We start from the raw sequence: 16,318 nt of genomic DNA on the forward strand, positions 1-16,318 counted from the left end.
TAGTCATCTGTCGTGACGGACGACAATGTCGCGCCTTATATATAGTTTTCTTGGTCTTAGCGCTGCCCACGGGCGCTGCCGCATACAATCGGTTTGGTTCGTGTGAAAAAATCGGATTTTGAATCGTTGTGGTTGCGTTGGTGGTGGTGCGTAGTGCGACTTTGCTATATAAATCTCACCATCGAGTCAATTCGAAGTGGGTTTATATTTATTTTGGATTTGAATAGTTTTGTGATATCAATAGTGTTCAATAATTATATTAATGTTATTGTGTTTTACAATGGACTTGAATCATTTAGCAAATACGTCTTGTATTTAAACACTTTGTGTTCTGAAGCCTATTCAATAATCCACTAAATCCTTCTTTTTTTTCTTTAAACTCGCACCACGATTGCAAAGAAGGCAGTCGTAATCTTCAATAATATTGAAAATTGGCGGTTTTTGGGTCTATTGGCAATGTTTGTTAACCCTAGTTGTACCAGTAGCGCCATCTGCGCCGAGCTTTGCGTAATATTCCTTATGGCAATGTTTTGATATCCCTAGTTCTACCAGTAGCGCCATCTGCGCTGAACTTTGCGTATTATGCCCTATCATGCCTAAAATTATTTTAGGCATGTATAGGTAATTAATTTAAAGGTACTTATACAGGGAGGCCGCGCGCGCGCGGTGCAAATCTATGATTAAAGGTGCTCTATCTATGTCTTTGGTGGTATTGACAGAGTATTGATTGGTGGTATTGAACTATTTATTTACTTACACACACATGCACAGATCCTGTGGCTGTGGGTGTAGTTTTGCTTTGCTTTGCTTTGCAATGCGAACGAACGAAACGAAACCCATTTGATTTTCAGTCAAACAAACAACCCGAATTAGGGACCAAACAACATGTCTACAAAACTAAGGTGAGTAAACTAATTTCTGAGCCTAGGAATGTATTAATTATGTACTTAATTCTCAACTGAATTTTTTATAAATCAATTATAAAGTGGTCGGAGACAAAAGCATACATAACCAATGGCCATAAGCAAGACCCACGGTACGAAGCATGCAGAGATCTATAGAAATACATTACACTAGGTATACAATACTATCAGCTAGAGTCCTTCAACAAAAGGATTAAACAATACACCGCTACATAACATCACCAAACCCTGGGCTACAGTTCCGACATAGATAGTTTACCATTGACTTCTGTGGTTTTTACCACAAAATTCATTTGCCTGCCTACATACAATATGCAATGTTTTTGATTCAAGAAGCATATGTATATGACATACATATATTGCACCTATTTAAATATGTATCTGTTGTTACGGTATCGTTCTAGTAACCTATATAACCCAGCGTAGATACTTGCGCGTTGTGATTGATCGGCGTCATGACGCCAGACGAGACTAGTACATCGATGACTGCATTAAATTTTCCTTTTTCTGAATTTTTATTGTGTAAAAGTGAAAAACTATGTTCAAAAAAAGGCAAGTGGTTAGAATAACCATCATTTTTATCTGTTAAATATATTTTTTAATTGATAAAAATATATTTTTTTTATTTCGTTTTATCCATGTTTGTTTGCTTTCAAAAAGAAGTAGAACAAAAACTGAATAGGTACATATTTTTTACCAGTCCTTCCAACGAAATATACAATTAATTGATGTCCATTCAATTTCAATAGCCTTTATTGCTGAAATATTTACAAAATAATAACATATCAGTTCACATATGGTTTCTATTCTCAGCGTGTCCTTGTGTACAGTACAGTAGTTTTGGCTGTACATTGTCTGTTTGTCAGTCAGTCACTCACTCAATAACGGAAGAGTTTTATATATATATTGATTTACTTTTAAATTGTGTTTCCCAGAAAGGTGCAAGCGCAGCGCAAGTTCGCACAAGGCGCATTCATCCCTCCAAATATCAACAATAATAATATTGAGCGTCGTAGCGAGGCTACCGACAAGCCAGCCCCTCCACCTGCCATCATACAGAACATGTCAGCGACAGAGCTGCTGGACAGGATTTCATTTAATAGTAAGTCAACTGGCTCCTGTGTTAAGTCTGGCCTATGAAGTTATGTTATAAAATTGGAGAGAACGCTTATAATCATATTTTGAAACTATGTTTATTTTTTTCTGTAACACATGCTAAATACTAAATACAATAATTATATTATAATTTAAATAAGTTTTTATTTCCTACAAAAAAAAAACCTTATAGCATCCATTCATGTGTATGAATGAGTGCTACATACCGATTTTTCAATCACAAGTTTTAATTTGATCTAGGCAATAAAAACTTATTTTAAATTATAACTGTTATTGTATTTAACATGGGAAAATCTATAAAAAATTGATTTCGATTTTTGATAATTGAGGTGACAAGTGCCTGTGAAGGTCTAATTTCTGAATAAATGATTTGATTCGATCTTCTAGACATCCACACCCATGAGACTCGTAAGATGCCAATAGTCCGCCTGGAGAGGCTCCCAGGAATGCAACAAGAGCCCCCACCGGTGCAACCGGAGCGACCCCTCAGTACCTGGTCATTTTTGTCAGAATCTATCTCCTCCTTCAAAATGGCCATGCCACTTATATACCGCTTGTTGCCAAAGGGCCAGAAAAAAACCAAGTAAGTCTTTACTTATATCTATAAAATACCGATGAGTTATGTATGTCCTATATATAGGACATACATAACTCATAACATTGAGGTATTCCTCGAAGCGCACTTGTTTTGAGCGCACCCGTCGAAGCATGCCAAAATTAATCTTCGATCTAACAAGCTTTTATTTAACTTGCAATCGAACTATATTTGTCCCTATGTCTGTTCAGGTGGATTCTTGAATTTCAATTGTGTCCTCCAACAAAGACTTCTGCTCCTTATTACTCTCCTTTTTCATTTGAATTGATTTCTTTAGGAATATGGATGATTTAATGTAATTTTACCTTACTAGCGGCCCGTCCCGGCTTCGGTCGGATAGAAACATACAAAATTATTCACCTAAACCTTCCTCAGGAACCACACTATCTATTGGTGAAAACCACATGAAAATCCGTGCAGTAGTTTTGGAGTTTATCGCGAACAGACAGACTGATGTGGCAGAGGATATTGTTTTATAATATGTAACGATGTTTCTTCTTTATGATCAATGAGAATTGCACAATTGCAATAAATACCTTAATTCAATTAAAGGACACTAAAGAAAAGGGTGCCAATTAAGAAAACTTCCAAGATGATTAAGAAGAAAAGAATTGCTCGTGTCATTAGACCTCAAAGGAAGACCACCAAACGGAAGAGGAGGTGTTGTACAGAGGACACCGATACGGAGGACGACACGCCCCTCAAGTACCTGGTGAAATCCAACAAGAAGCATAAGACAGGTAAACATAATAATTATTGAATTGTAGTGAAGAACGAAAACTGGACGAGAGAAAACTTTACACATAGATCAGTGGGCGAAGTGCGGGTTTGCGGTTTCACTTCTAACCATCGAATCGATTCGAAGTGAGACGCAGCGAACCAATCACATTGCGCCGTAGTGACGCAACGTCGTAGCGTAGCGTAGCATAGCATAACATAGCATAGCATAGTATAGTATACTACATACTATACACAGTATACTACATACTATATACACAATAACTATAACTATATCGATAACTATAACGCCCTTGCCTTCATAACGATTGTGGAGAATGTGGTCTTGAGCGGTACCTCTTGTTGTTTCAGCTCCACAAACTGTTAACCACAGTCCCAGGGCAGCACTCTCCAGGAATAACAAGAACCCAGGTGAGAGTTCGCTTTGATACCGACTAGATACATAATATGTACCCTACGTAAAAACAAAAGTGAATGTGTTGAGCTCAGGTTCTGACTGAATGTCTGATGATTATGTGAACGAGAAGAATGTTTGGCCCAAGCGAGAATAACAAAACTAAACGAGATTTTAAAAAACTATTTTACGACTAGCAGTGTACGACTAATAAAGGTCCTCCTTTGGGTGAATTTCACGAGCGTCTGTTCGAACTCCGCCGCTGTCTGTCATTAGTGTTTATTAAATTATACCACACACAGTAATCAATTTAATTATCCTATTTTATAAATAAGTAAAATATAAATAAATGTATAAATGTTAAAATGTATAAATAAATGTATTTGTAATATATATATATATATATATATATATATATATATATATATATATATATATATATATATATATATAAATATATGAATGTTAATTTTATAAATGTTTAATAAAAAAAAACACTACACGCCGCGTTCAAATGGTCGTGAAATTCACCTTTACTTCCGCGTGGAAGTGGGACAATACGACGTTGTCATCTCATTGTTTGTATTTATTTGTATTTAGCGAAACAAGGGCAAGGCTCCGCAAGCAGCCCAGACTGTGCCAGTTTCTACAGCGCGGACAACATCGAGCGCTGGATCTCAGCGGCTGTGGAGTCCTCAAACCAATTCAAGGTAGGTGGACGAGCTATTCCTCGAAGCGCCCGTTTTGACAGCGCACCTTTTAGCAGCTTTTTTTTAAAAGCTGCGCTTCCAGGAGTACCTCAGTTGAGAGAACGCACCTCACACTTTCTTTTATATATATTGTTTGTTATATCTTTAACTAGATGTTGCCCGGGGCTTCGCTCCCGTGGAAATTTTGAGATAAAATGTAGCCTATAGCAATCTTGAATAATGTACCTCTCTATTGGTGAAATAATATTTGAAATCGGTTCGGTAGTTTAGGAGATTACCCGCCTCAAACATACAAACGCCTACCTCTTTATAATAATAGTATAAATATACAAAGAACACATGTTAAAAGTATAAAAAGGCAGACTTATCCAGTAAACTCTTCCAGTCAACCATCTTTTACTCGGCATTTCATACCGACTGCACTCTATCGCCGAACTCGGACTGATTCCGATGCGAATTTACGAATATTGCTTAGTATTTATGAGAGCTTTTATTTACCGCAATGAAAACTTAGCAATGTTCGCCGAATCGGCCAATGTTCGGAGAACTGTTCCGCGATAATATACAGCCGCCATTAACATCTAGTCCGATAAAGTACATAGTATTGTACAAAAGTAAGTAGCCAGCGCCAGCCAGCGGCATGTCGCTGTATACTCTGTATACATCAAAAAAATACAGCAATTTGTATCATATTATTCCGATGTGTTAGGTGCCGCTCCCGCCCCGAGACAAACGCAAGACAAACGCTTGCAAGAGCAAAGTGACCCCTAATGATAAGGCGGACGGCCTTCCTGGCAAGACACAAGGACAATCGGCAAAACTCGCCAAATTGGACAATTCCAATGTTCCCGTAGAAGATTACGTAAGTATTATAATAATAATTGTTAAATTTTTATTTGTCAGACCATAAAATCCATTCAATTTAAATCTTAATCGATGTCAGTATTTAAATTTGACAAAATTTGAGTCACTGTGTCGTGATATACCAGCATATCACGTGATTCCTACTCATTCCTATATTATAAACTATTTTTTGCTCGCGGAATTGCCCGCGGCATTTCTCTTAGATAAAAAAAATTTAAAACGCACGAATCGACTTTCACTGTTTTAATTTTTATTGCAAACATTGTTGTTTCACTAGGTTCATCGGCAGTCTTCAGAGGTGAACATGCCAGGGACATCCACACAGGTGGAAGGATCAGTGACCGGCAGCGATAGGTCGCTGTTGGACCGGGCGCAGACGCCGCAGGAGCGGCCGGCGTCCACCTGTCCGTCGGAGCGCTACGTGACGGTGCGCGACGTGGTGAGGGCCTCCAGCGAGGAGCGCCGCGCCCGCTGCAAGACGTGCAGCTTCTGCTCCCGCGCCTCCAAGGTCGAGAAACTGTCCCAGGTCGTCCAGGCCACCGCCGACGGACGCGCCCCGGACGTGTACGAATTCGACATCGAACGCGAGGGCAATGACCCCTCATTAAGAGGCTTCCGCTCCCGACGACGACCCGCCAACGAGGAGCCCATCGCGACGGACTCCAACTATGTCTACCTGGACATCCTCCCGAACTCGAGCAAGCACGTCATCCAAATAAAACTCACCCCCGACATCAATAAAAAAAAGCCGATGATGCAAGCCCGCCTGATGCCCAAGAACGCGGCGACATCGCTCAATGAATACAACCTGGTGGAACATGAAAACCTCTTCGAAAAATTGATTGAGACGCTCGATTCTAAATTACTGAAGCGACTGAACATGGCCAAATCGCCGGATAAAAACGCAGCTGTCGCCGGCACCTCGAAAACCGTTAAAAACAAAGACGTGGACAACCATAGCGCTGGGACATCGAAGACTTTGGGGAATTCAAAATCATCGCCACAAAGTAGTGTTAAACATAATAAATCTGATGAGTCTTCGAACGAAGCGCCTACCGTAACACGTAAAAGACGCGGGCGGCCGAATAAGTTAAAGATGGCTCCGAAACCTGTTCGCAGGGGTGTGACAAAAAGGCGACAAATCCGTGCGACAAATGGAAGAAAGCATGCAGCTAAGAATGGGGCTGTATTGAGTCCGACGAGGTCGCTGGCGACCGCCGCGGCCTCCTCGGGCCTCGCGGACGGCGCAGGCGCAGACGAGAGCGGCCCGAACGCAGACAAATCTAAATCTAATGCGGTCGTGCGCAACGCCCCCGTCTACTATCCCACGGAAGAGGAATTTAGTGTAAGACTTTTGTATATTGTTTATAATAAAGAATATTTTTATATTACCGCGATAGTATACCGCCAGAACACAGCACAGGCAGTGAAAAAAATTACACAAATTACAGTTAGTATTAATATATAAAAAATAAATATAAAAAATTACACAAATTACATTACAACAGCCTCTGAATAATAATGCACCAGTGCTGTGTAATTAGATGTAGAAATTTTGGGAACCTTTCACTTAGATTATAGAAAACTAACTTCTCTCCGGGCTTCGCTCCCGTGGGAATTTCCGGATAAAAAGTACCCTATGTGTTATTCCAGGGTATTTTCTACCCGTGTACCAAATTGCATAACAAGCGGTCCAGTAGATAATGCGTGAAGAGATAACAAACTTACTTTCGCATTTATAATATTAGTTGGAATCATTACCAAAGGATAAAAAATGTACGATAATAGTGTTGTTATTGCAAAGTTTATTCAAGTTAACAGAATATAGGTGTTTCGCAAATCCCACGTTGAATCGAGTTCTTTTTTAAGATATCTGTATATATAGTATAAGTGAAAATAGCGGCCCAAAGCCGCGAGGGTTTCCGTATGCTGACCTCCAAACTTCAATTCGAAGATGGCGCCCCATAATGATGATGATATATAGTATACTCCTATTTAGGACCCGGTCGCATACTTCGAGAAAATAATGCCGACCGCAAGCAAGTTCGGTCTCTGCAAGGTGGTGGCGCCGGCGTCGTTCAAACCGAAGTGTACAGTCAACGACAAGATCCGCTTCAACGTGTCGAACCAGTACATCGCGCGGCTGTACACCCGCTGGGGCCCGGCCTGCAAGGAGATGTGCGCCATTAAGGCCTACCTAGCTACACAGGGCGTCCCTTTCATACGAGCGCCGATTGTGAGTGTACTTTTAAGTAAATGTGACACACAGAATGTTGGGATTCTTTATCTGTTTACTCATTGGTAGAAATAAGTTTGAAAGTTACGTTCGTCTCGGCGTCGGTCGGGTGAATAACCTTTCTCAGGAATCACAATATCTATATCGTAAAATCCGTACAAAAAAACCTCCTGTAGTTTTTGAGTTCATCGGGCACAGTTTACGGGGCTTCTTTTTATAATATGTCCAGATGGTGCGAAGAGGATCGGCTCCCAACGAGGAAACTCCTTAATAGCATAGTCGTGAAATTTTATACATTAGGGTGATAAGCAAGGCCTAATGGTGGGCCATGATTGGCTCCTCGATGGGAGCTTGAACTGTATTCCCCAATAGTTCACTGTTCGAACATAATATATTATCACACATTCAATGAAACAATACACAAATCTCTAAACCCATTGACATAAAAGCTTGTGTCAAAAAAGTTAAATTTTTGTAAAAAAAAAATATCTGTTAACGTCCAGTTGGACTCTCTGGAGGTGGACTTGCCGAAGCTGTACCGCACTGTGCAACGTCTGGGCGGCCTCAACACGGTCATCGAGAAGAAGCTGTGGTGCCGAGTGGCTGAGCAGATGCGCTTCGCCAAGGGGCCCAAGCTCGTCAAGAAACTCGACGATATATATGTCAAGTATCTGCTGCCGTATGACACCCTGTCCAGTCGTCAGTATACTGTTTTGTTTATTATATATAAGCTGTCATTATACAGGTTGATAGATACCAATTATTTTGTACGGCTTGTCGGGAATAATGCTCAATTAAAACTCCTCATTTAATTATCTTTTAACACAAGTTTTATTCTTTTAACACAAGATGTATGTACATTTGTTTTTTGGAAAATTTTCTTTTAAAGTAATATCAGTGAAACATATAGGTTATATGTTTGTAAACTTCGAAAATCAGAAAAGAAATATATTTTGGCTTAGTCACTACTATAATATAATATTCAATACTATAATAATATGTAATTAAAGAAAATGCTTCTTCTTTGCTCTTAGAAGCTCTGATTATAAATATTTTTTTTATATTAAAAACATGTGATGGTGGCGCTAGTGTGCTGCTAGATAGAGTCTCATGTTCAGTTGTGCAGTAGTTCCGTTGTTTTTCTATAGGTTTTGACAGTGACGTACGTCGAAATTTCATACAATTTCTCCGGTGTTATACGTTGACGTCAAAACTCGAAATCATGCTCGTAACGTATGTATGTGATTTGAACAGAGGAGCGCGAAGATATCAGGGCTGTAGTAAGCAAGCGTTGGCACAAGAAAAATGAAAAAATTCTACAGCGGATGGCGAACCCATTGGTCAGGGAGCAGCAGTTGCTGGGGGAGAGCGGGTCATCGACCTCCGACACCGAGGAGGACAACCACGTCGCGTACGCCCTCACCGAGGCGGAGGACTGCATCGTCACCGGGCCAAGGATGACGCTGGCCAACTTTGCCAGAGTGAGTGTAGTGTCGAGGGTTCATGCATTCAATATATCTCTCTCTCAACTGAGCGTATTTCTAGTTCCTTCCCCAGGCGTCGAGAGTTGAGCGGAGCCCAAGGACTAGTTAAAAAATTATATTTCATAGATTATATTCAAATACATATATAAATATATTAGGACGAATCGCACAGATTGAGCTAGCCCCAAAGTAAGTTAGAGACTTGTGTTATGGGATACTAACTCAACGATACTATATTTTATAACAAATACATATATAGATAAACATCCAAGAACCAGACCAATCAGCAAAAGTTCATTTTCCATCATGATCCGACCGGGGATCGAAGCCGAAACCTCTTGGTGCAAGGGCAAGCACTTTACCACTGCGCCACAGAGGTCGTCGTTGGTCACCGAAATTGTCAGACCATTGGCACAGCATATCATCTTTGACAACATCATATAAAAAATCTGTATAAAACACGATTAACCAAACTTTATAAGAATCGACCAGCAGTGCCCCTTCAGTACCCATTTCCATTCACGAATTGACGCATGGATCAGCCATCGCGTAGCTCATGAAGAACCATCATTGAGGGGACCTCAATAGGAAACTGTTGTTCAGGTCGCACAAGCAGTTAAAGACCAATACTTCCCGGACACGCCGGACCCCACTCCTCGGGAAGTCGAAGACGAATACTGGCGTATAGTGCTGCTTGCGGCTGAACACATTTGCGTGAATACCGCCTCAATAGACACAGGCGAAGAGGGGTACGGGTTCCCCAAGAACAAGCAGGATCCCTATGGAAGGCACCCGTGGAATCCAAAGGTGAGTCCAAAAACTATCTCTATATTTTCATAATATAATATTCGTCACCGTCATCATATCGAGCGTGTTATTGCTAACACTGGTGTCAGATTTTATTCAAGACACCTAAAGGCATCTGACATGACTTTTACGACTACTTACCTCCATCTAGTGGCAGGTAGTCGCATACACACTAGTGAACTAAACAACCAGTGTGCAGGTTTCCTCACGATTGTTTTCCTTCACCGGAAGCAAGTGGTGGTCGATGAAAATTATACAAACTGATATGGCACGAGTAGGATACGAACCTAAGGCCTTTCGATCCACAGGTGGGCGTCTTAACCAATACACCACCACCGCTTATTTATAGTAATATTATAAATGCAAAAGTCACACTTTCACCGCTGAACTGATTTTGATGTAAATTGGTATCCATATAGTTGAAAGACCTGAATTCAATAGACTACTTTGTTTATCAAATTTCTACTCCCAGCGGCTGAAATTGTATGTATGTATGTTTGTTTGTTTGTTTGTTTGTTTGTTTGTTTGTTTGTTTGTTTGTACCGCGATAACTTTTGAACCTTTCGTCCGGTTTTGATGAAATTGAAAAGGTATGTAGGATATGCCAATATAATTTTTAAGTTCGCGTCGTCGCATCATAATCGGTTCTATTGTTTTTGAAATATTCACAATTTTGTAAAAATTGATTGTGTTCGCGAGGTCTACGTTCGCGGCGAACAACTAGTAATTTAATTTTAACAATGCAACATTAAAATGGTACATTTGTTGTTGTCAACTAACACATTGTTCGCAGGTGATATCCCAGAACCCAGGCAATGTGTTGACGATGCTGGGCCCACTGCTGGGGGTAACGGTGCCCACGCTCCACTTGGGCATGATCTTCTCGACCAGCTGCTGGCACCGCGACCCCCACGGCTTGCCCTGGATGGAGTACATGCATAGCGGACCTGCCAAGATATGGTGAGGGTTTCTATGTCCTTCCGTGCTCCTGGCATTCGGCGCTGCGACGCCACGTTGCCCGGGATCAGCGGAAAGTAATTTTTGAAGATTCTGCTCTCATTTTACAACCGTGGCCGTTAACCAAGGCTTAGTCTTAGTAGTCTCTAGTCGCCTCGTACGACTTCCACGGGAGGATATGCAGTGGTCCTATTCTAGGTCGGGAGCACACGCTACGTATTAGTCGATTGTATATAATTAAATAGACGCCATTGTGATTGAGATGGAAAAAAATTATATCCACAAGTGAATATTCCTAATTTGTTCAGGTACGGGATCCCAGACGACCAAAGTGCTGCATTCCGCACGGCTGTGGAGCGCTTGTGCCCCACTTCCTGTCAGAACAAGTCCATATGGCTGCCGTCCGACATCACTATGATCCCGCCCAATTTCCTGCTGTCCAGCAATGTGAGTATTCTTTAAATTATAAACGCAACAGACACATGTTTTTGAGCGGATGTTGACCTCATGTAGCATCCAGGATCAGCTTCCGACGAGGGAACTCTTCAACGGTTTACTGCGAGTACTTCAGATTTATTGCTGGTACATGGTTTTGTCGCGTATTAAATGCAACATGATCTCTCTGAAGACAATTAAAAATTGTGACAAAAACATTTTTGTAAAAAAAAAAAAAACTCGTATTGCAATTGTGTCAGGTGTCGCTGACCCGAGTGGAGCAGAAGCCAGGAGAGTACATCATAGTGTTCCCCAAAGCATACTCCAGCTCCATATCGACTGGCTACACTCAGTCCGAGAGCGTCTACTTCGCGACCAACTCCTGGCTGAAAAGCGTCGACAATGTCTTCCACGTGAGTCCCACTGTGTGTTATATCTCGTGTGGATTGTATGTTGCATAATTGACACAAATAAAAAATATGCCTTATCTGTTCGAAAAGGATAGAAAGAGATGGAAGGAACTCCACCGAAAAGAACGACTTTCTTAAATGACGATGATGTTCGGGTGATTATTTTGTTTCGTTTATCCATGTGAAATGGCAAAGGAATATTAGTCCATACAGCTCTCGTCTGTAGTATCTTATTTACTTAATAATGTTGTATTGTAAGGTGTAAGCCATATCTTATTCCGGATATCTTCAATTTATCTTTTTCATTTGGAGAACATAAAATAATACTTACGCTATATAATATAGTAGCTTTTGCCCGCGGCTTCGCCCGTGTGAATTTCAAAGTAAATCGTTTCAAGACTAACTGCAACAGTGTCGAATTTTCATATAAAAAAATTTCACCCGTTTTGGGGTAGAATTTCCAAAAATCCTCTCTTAGTGCTCCCCTACACTCCCTAGGGAATCTTTATGCTAAATTTTAGCTTCCTACGCCCAGTAGTTTCGGCTGTACGTTGTCTGTCAACTCAGTAACGCAAGAGTTTTATATATATATTAAATATAACATTACGCAAGAGTTATTATATTAAGTTATTATATATATATATATATATATATATATATATATATATATATAACTCTTGCGTAATTTTGGTAATTTTGCGTACTCTATAATTTTTGCATAATTTTGCTATATATTATATCTTTTATAATATTTTTAATTACCCAGTAAACACTGCATAAGACCTTGTCAACACCAGTGCGTTTTTTCCAGGAGTTGAGAGACAGCTGCGAACCGACCATGTTCTCCCTGGAGCAGCTTCTGATCTCAGTGGCGGGCGACCCCCGCGCGCCCCCCAGCCTGCTGCAGCTGGTGCACACCACACTGACAACAATTGTTGACGACGAGTTGCAGAACCGCCGCGACTTGATGTTACTCGGGGTGGCCACGACCGCGTCCACGCCCAGGAAGAAGCCGGCTGCCGCATGGAACGACGAGTGTGAAGTGTGCCGCGCCACGCTTTATCTATCCAAGGTAATTAATATACACGACCACTATAGTTGACGTTTGTGAATAACTGTGAATTCGGTTGGAGTGGAATTGAGGCCGCAGGGGCCAGGTAACCGATAATGGAAGTCGCATGTTACATGAGTGCTGTCTGTCAAGTGAAGAAAACTGATTTTCAACGAACTATATCGTCATTCACATTTATTTTCTTCACAGACTCTGACACAGACTGGTTATTGACATACTGTATAATTCGGAATGCATTTTGATTTCAGTATCAAAATGCATTACGAATATAGTTTGTAACGAATAACAGTAAATCACACAATAAGTTTATTTGTTAAATTAAAAAAAGCCTCGACTTTCAATATTCATTTCGCTACAACTTTCGAGGGGCTGAACCGATTTTCGTGATGGCTAAAAACACTCGGGATAAAATTATCTATGACACAAAAAAAAAACTAAACGAAAATCGGTTCATCCGTTTGGGAGCTACGATACCACAGACAGACACGTTAAACTTATAACACTCCTCTTTTTGCGTCGGGTGTTAAATAATGAAATTAATAAAATGTCGACAAATGATCGATGTTTAGTTATTTGAATGTATTGAATGTATGCATTGTTTTATGTGCAATAGCGAATTTGATACACTTTATTTACTGTAGGTGATCGGAGTGCTCGATAGGAAGTCATCGGTTTGTCTGAAGCACGCGCTCCGCCTGCTGACGCCGAAGAAGAACAAGCCCGACGTGGCCGGGCTGCAGCTCGTGGAATTCTTCACCAAACGCCAATTAGAGGACGTCATGGCCAAACTGCAGAGCGGGATATGCCCTCAGTGAAAAGTTCACTACGGATTTTCACTGAAAATCACTTTCATCTCCGCACGTTCCCGTCCCGTTTGGGGATGCGACGTCGCGAAGCCCGGGTGCTGGCGTACACAGACCTTGTAAGACATGGTCTACTGGCCTAACATGAATTAAAATGTAATTTTGTTTTAGTTGTAAGGTTTATTACCACCGATTTGATAAAATCGAATTAAGCCGGATAGGGCCGACTTAAAAATGGAGGAGTTGCAAGATCTCAAAGATAATCATTTATTTAATAAACGTATATGTAGTGTGTGAAAATCGATGTTATATATATGTATATAAGTTTTACGTGGTTCAACAAATTGTCAATTTCTTGTAAAACTGGACTTGTGAAACTTGACTTGTTTTTTATGGACGGTATGTGACTAATGAAACGTCATTCGTCTCTGTTGGAATTTCAAATGTTTATACTGTGATTCATCGTGTTCATCGTAAGCGGTCATATTTCTCGAATGACTTTGTTTCAAAAGGAAAAATTGTTCAAAGCATGAATTCAATTGTGGCCTTTTTACACAAATTTGATTTGCAAAATAATCTTTTCTGTGTCTACTTTTGACAGAAACCACATATATATTATCCCTAATAATTACAAGTATTACATAATATGTGTCACTACGTAATATAATTGTGAATGTGTTAGCATATTTTTTTTTTCTTATATATCTTAATCGATCCTGCGGTTTAACCGCAAATACTTAATAGAAAGACAGTCATTGCATTTATATTATTAGTATTAGTGTGTTACTTGTATTTTTGGCATATTTCTACGGAGATTAAAATAAAACCCGCGCAGTGCGAATCGTGTTTATAAAAAAATCGAGCAAAAAAAAAAAGTAGTTATAATGATAAAGTTACACGTCAAATTTTCTTTCTTGACAGATTGTGTTCACGTATTGGACTGCCTATAAAATTTAAAACAAAATTTTATCTCATGACTTTCTAATGATTCGTATATAGTTTTGTGAAATGACAACATAACTCTATGTATAAATAATTATGTTTAGTTATTTATTGATTGACGACCTATTTGGAGGTCGCGATAGATTGTAATGTAAATTTTTGGCTTTATAAACAAACAAATTTAAGTCTTAAGATTTATTATAGTAAGTAGTACGTATAAGTCGCCTGCTTACTATACTGCCGTCGAACACGAAAATGTGCAAAGATAGTTGCGGAAATTAATGTCAGTACCTTTCACTGTCATGCCAGCTACTGGCCCGTGTCAAGTCATATTTTAGCACACGCTACCCACCCGACTTACACTTTACGCGTTTCCTTTACTTCTAAATGTTCCACTATATTTTAGTGTTCGGCCACACTGAACTGGCAGTGAATTGAGTCTATGGCGGGGGCGACAAGCTTAGGCGTGAAGTGGCCATAATGAAGTCACAGGTGCGCGCACTGTATAGCGATTTAACGTATGCATGCAGGTGTCAACTATTGAAGTTAACATATCATAGACTGGATGCGCCCCTGGGCTTCGCTCCCGTGGGAATTTTGGGATAAAAAGTACCCTATGTGTTATTCCAGGTTATATTCTACCCGTGTACCAAATTTTATAACAATCCGTCCAGTAGATTTCGCGTGAAAGAGTAACAAACATTATAAAAAAATTGTTTAGGTTTCTATTAGTAGCCCATTTACAGTTTTATATATATTTGTAGATATAAAATAACAATCGTAAAACCAGTGAACCATGTACGTGCGCTCCTGGTTTGTTACTCCTCCTGCCACCCGCGCCTTGGGTCGCTTGCTTAGTAGGCTTGGAACTATGGCCCTAACGCGCTGATAGGAGTTGTCAGAACGCTTGCTAACTGTCTCGCCCGGGTCCCGCCTCGCCTAAGTCATTGTGACCAGAAAGACGATTAGTTTGAAATTTCACATCCGCCCCAACACCCGCGCAAGCTCGCCAGTCCGGTCAAGGCGCTTCATTAATTGATTAAAACAGCTCACTTCAAAATTTGCTTCATTCAAATAGTGTTGCTGTCTCCATAGATAAAGCAGGCGCAGTTTGAATCGTAATCGATGATTTGTACTGTTGGCATGATTGTAACGATTATGAGAAATTATTAGATAAGTTATCCTTCACAGGGTATTCAAATTTTTAGCATAAATAAAATAATGATAAGATAATTAAAGTTTGTCGGTAAAGAAAGCATCAGTATGTACTTCAAAAATAAATTTGAGTGTTATTTAAAAAAAATTGACGAACTACTCGTTGCTATGTAAACCGCATTGTTGTTTAGAGTTACTTACACTTGTTTGATTTATTGATAATTGTAAGATGAGGTTGTGTTTAGTTTAGAAGAGATTTTTGATTTTTTTTTTTACTTTTTATATATAAATTTATAGTTTAATTTATAATAATGTATAGTTGTATAATTTGGTATGTATTTCGACAATTTCGTACCAAGAAGTTAAAGTTTCAAACATGTTTTGAACATAATTGTATTCAAAATTGGTGGCGTAGGGCCAATGTATCACACACATTAAGTATTAGAATATCGATATATTTTAAGTACTTCACCCGAATGGTCTCAAAGAAGACTAAAAATTTAGGTTTAAGTGTTTATCTCATAAGACAAGTCAATGTGATTTAAACTTTCGAAGAAAACATGAAATTGAGTATTACATTCTTGTAATCAAAATGTAACGATGTCTGAGGAATAAATAAATGTGTGTGCTTATTTAATTCCAGATTTTCATTCCGAAATATACCGGCCCAGCTTATC

At 39.7% G+C, this 16,318-nt stretch overlaps 1 protein-coding gene across 1 annotated transcript; it reads left to right on the forward strand.

The window, feature by feature from the left end:
• The first annotated feature begins 662 nt into the window (after positions 1-662).
• On the forward strand, positions 663-16,278 carry LOC128683314 (protein Jumonji-like). Its single transcript, XM_053768805.2, has 17 exons — positions 663-902; positions 1,859-2,025; positions 2,427-2,622; positions 3,187-3,374; positions 3,724-3,783; positions 4,367-4,476; positions 5,186-5,338; positions 5,618-6,685; positions 7,340-7,576; positions 8,080-8,275; positions 8,831-9,057; positions 9,664-9,867; positions 10,661-10,827; positions 11,133-11,271; positions 11,520-11,672; positions 12,481-12,741; positions 13,383-16,278. The coding sequence occupies exons 1-17, from the start codon at positions 886-888 to the stop codon at positions 13,554-13,556; spliced, it is 3,717 nt and encodes a 1,238-aa protein (XP_053624780.1). The 5' UTR covers positions 663-885; the 3' UTR covers positions 13,557-16,278.
• Positions 16,279-16,318: the final 40 nt, after the last annotated feature.

Source organism: Plodia interpunctella, chromosome Z, assembly GCF_027563975.2.
Source record: "Plodia interpunctella isolate USDA-ARS_2022_Savannah chromosome Z, ilPloInte3.2, whole genome shotgun sequence".
Taxonomy (NCBI): Eukaryota; Metazoa; Arthropoda; class Insecta; order Lepidoptera; family Pyralidae; genus Plodia; species Plodia interpunctella.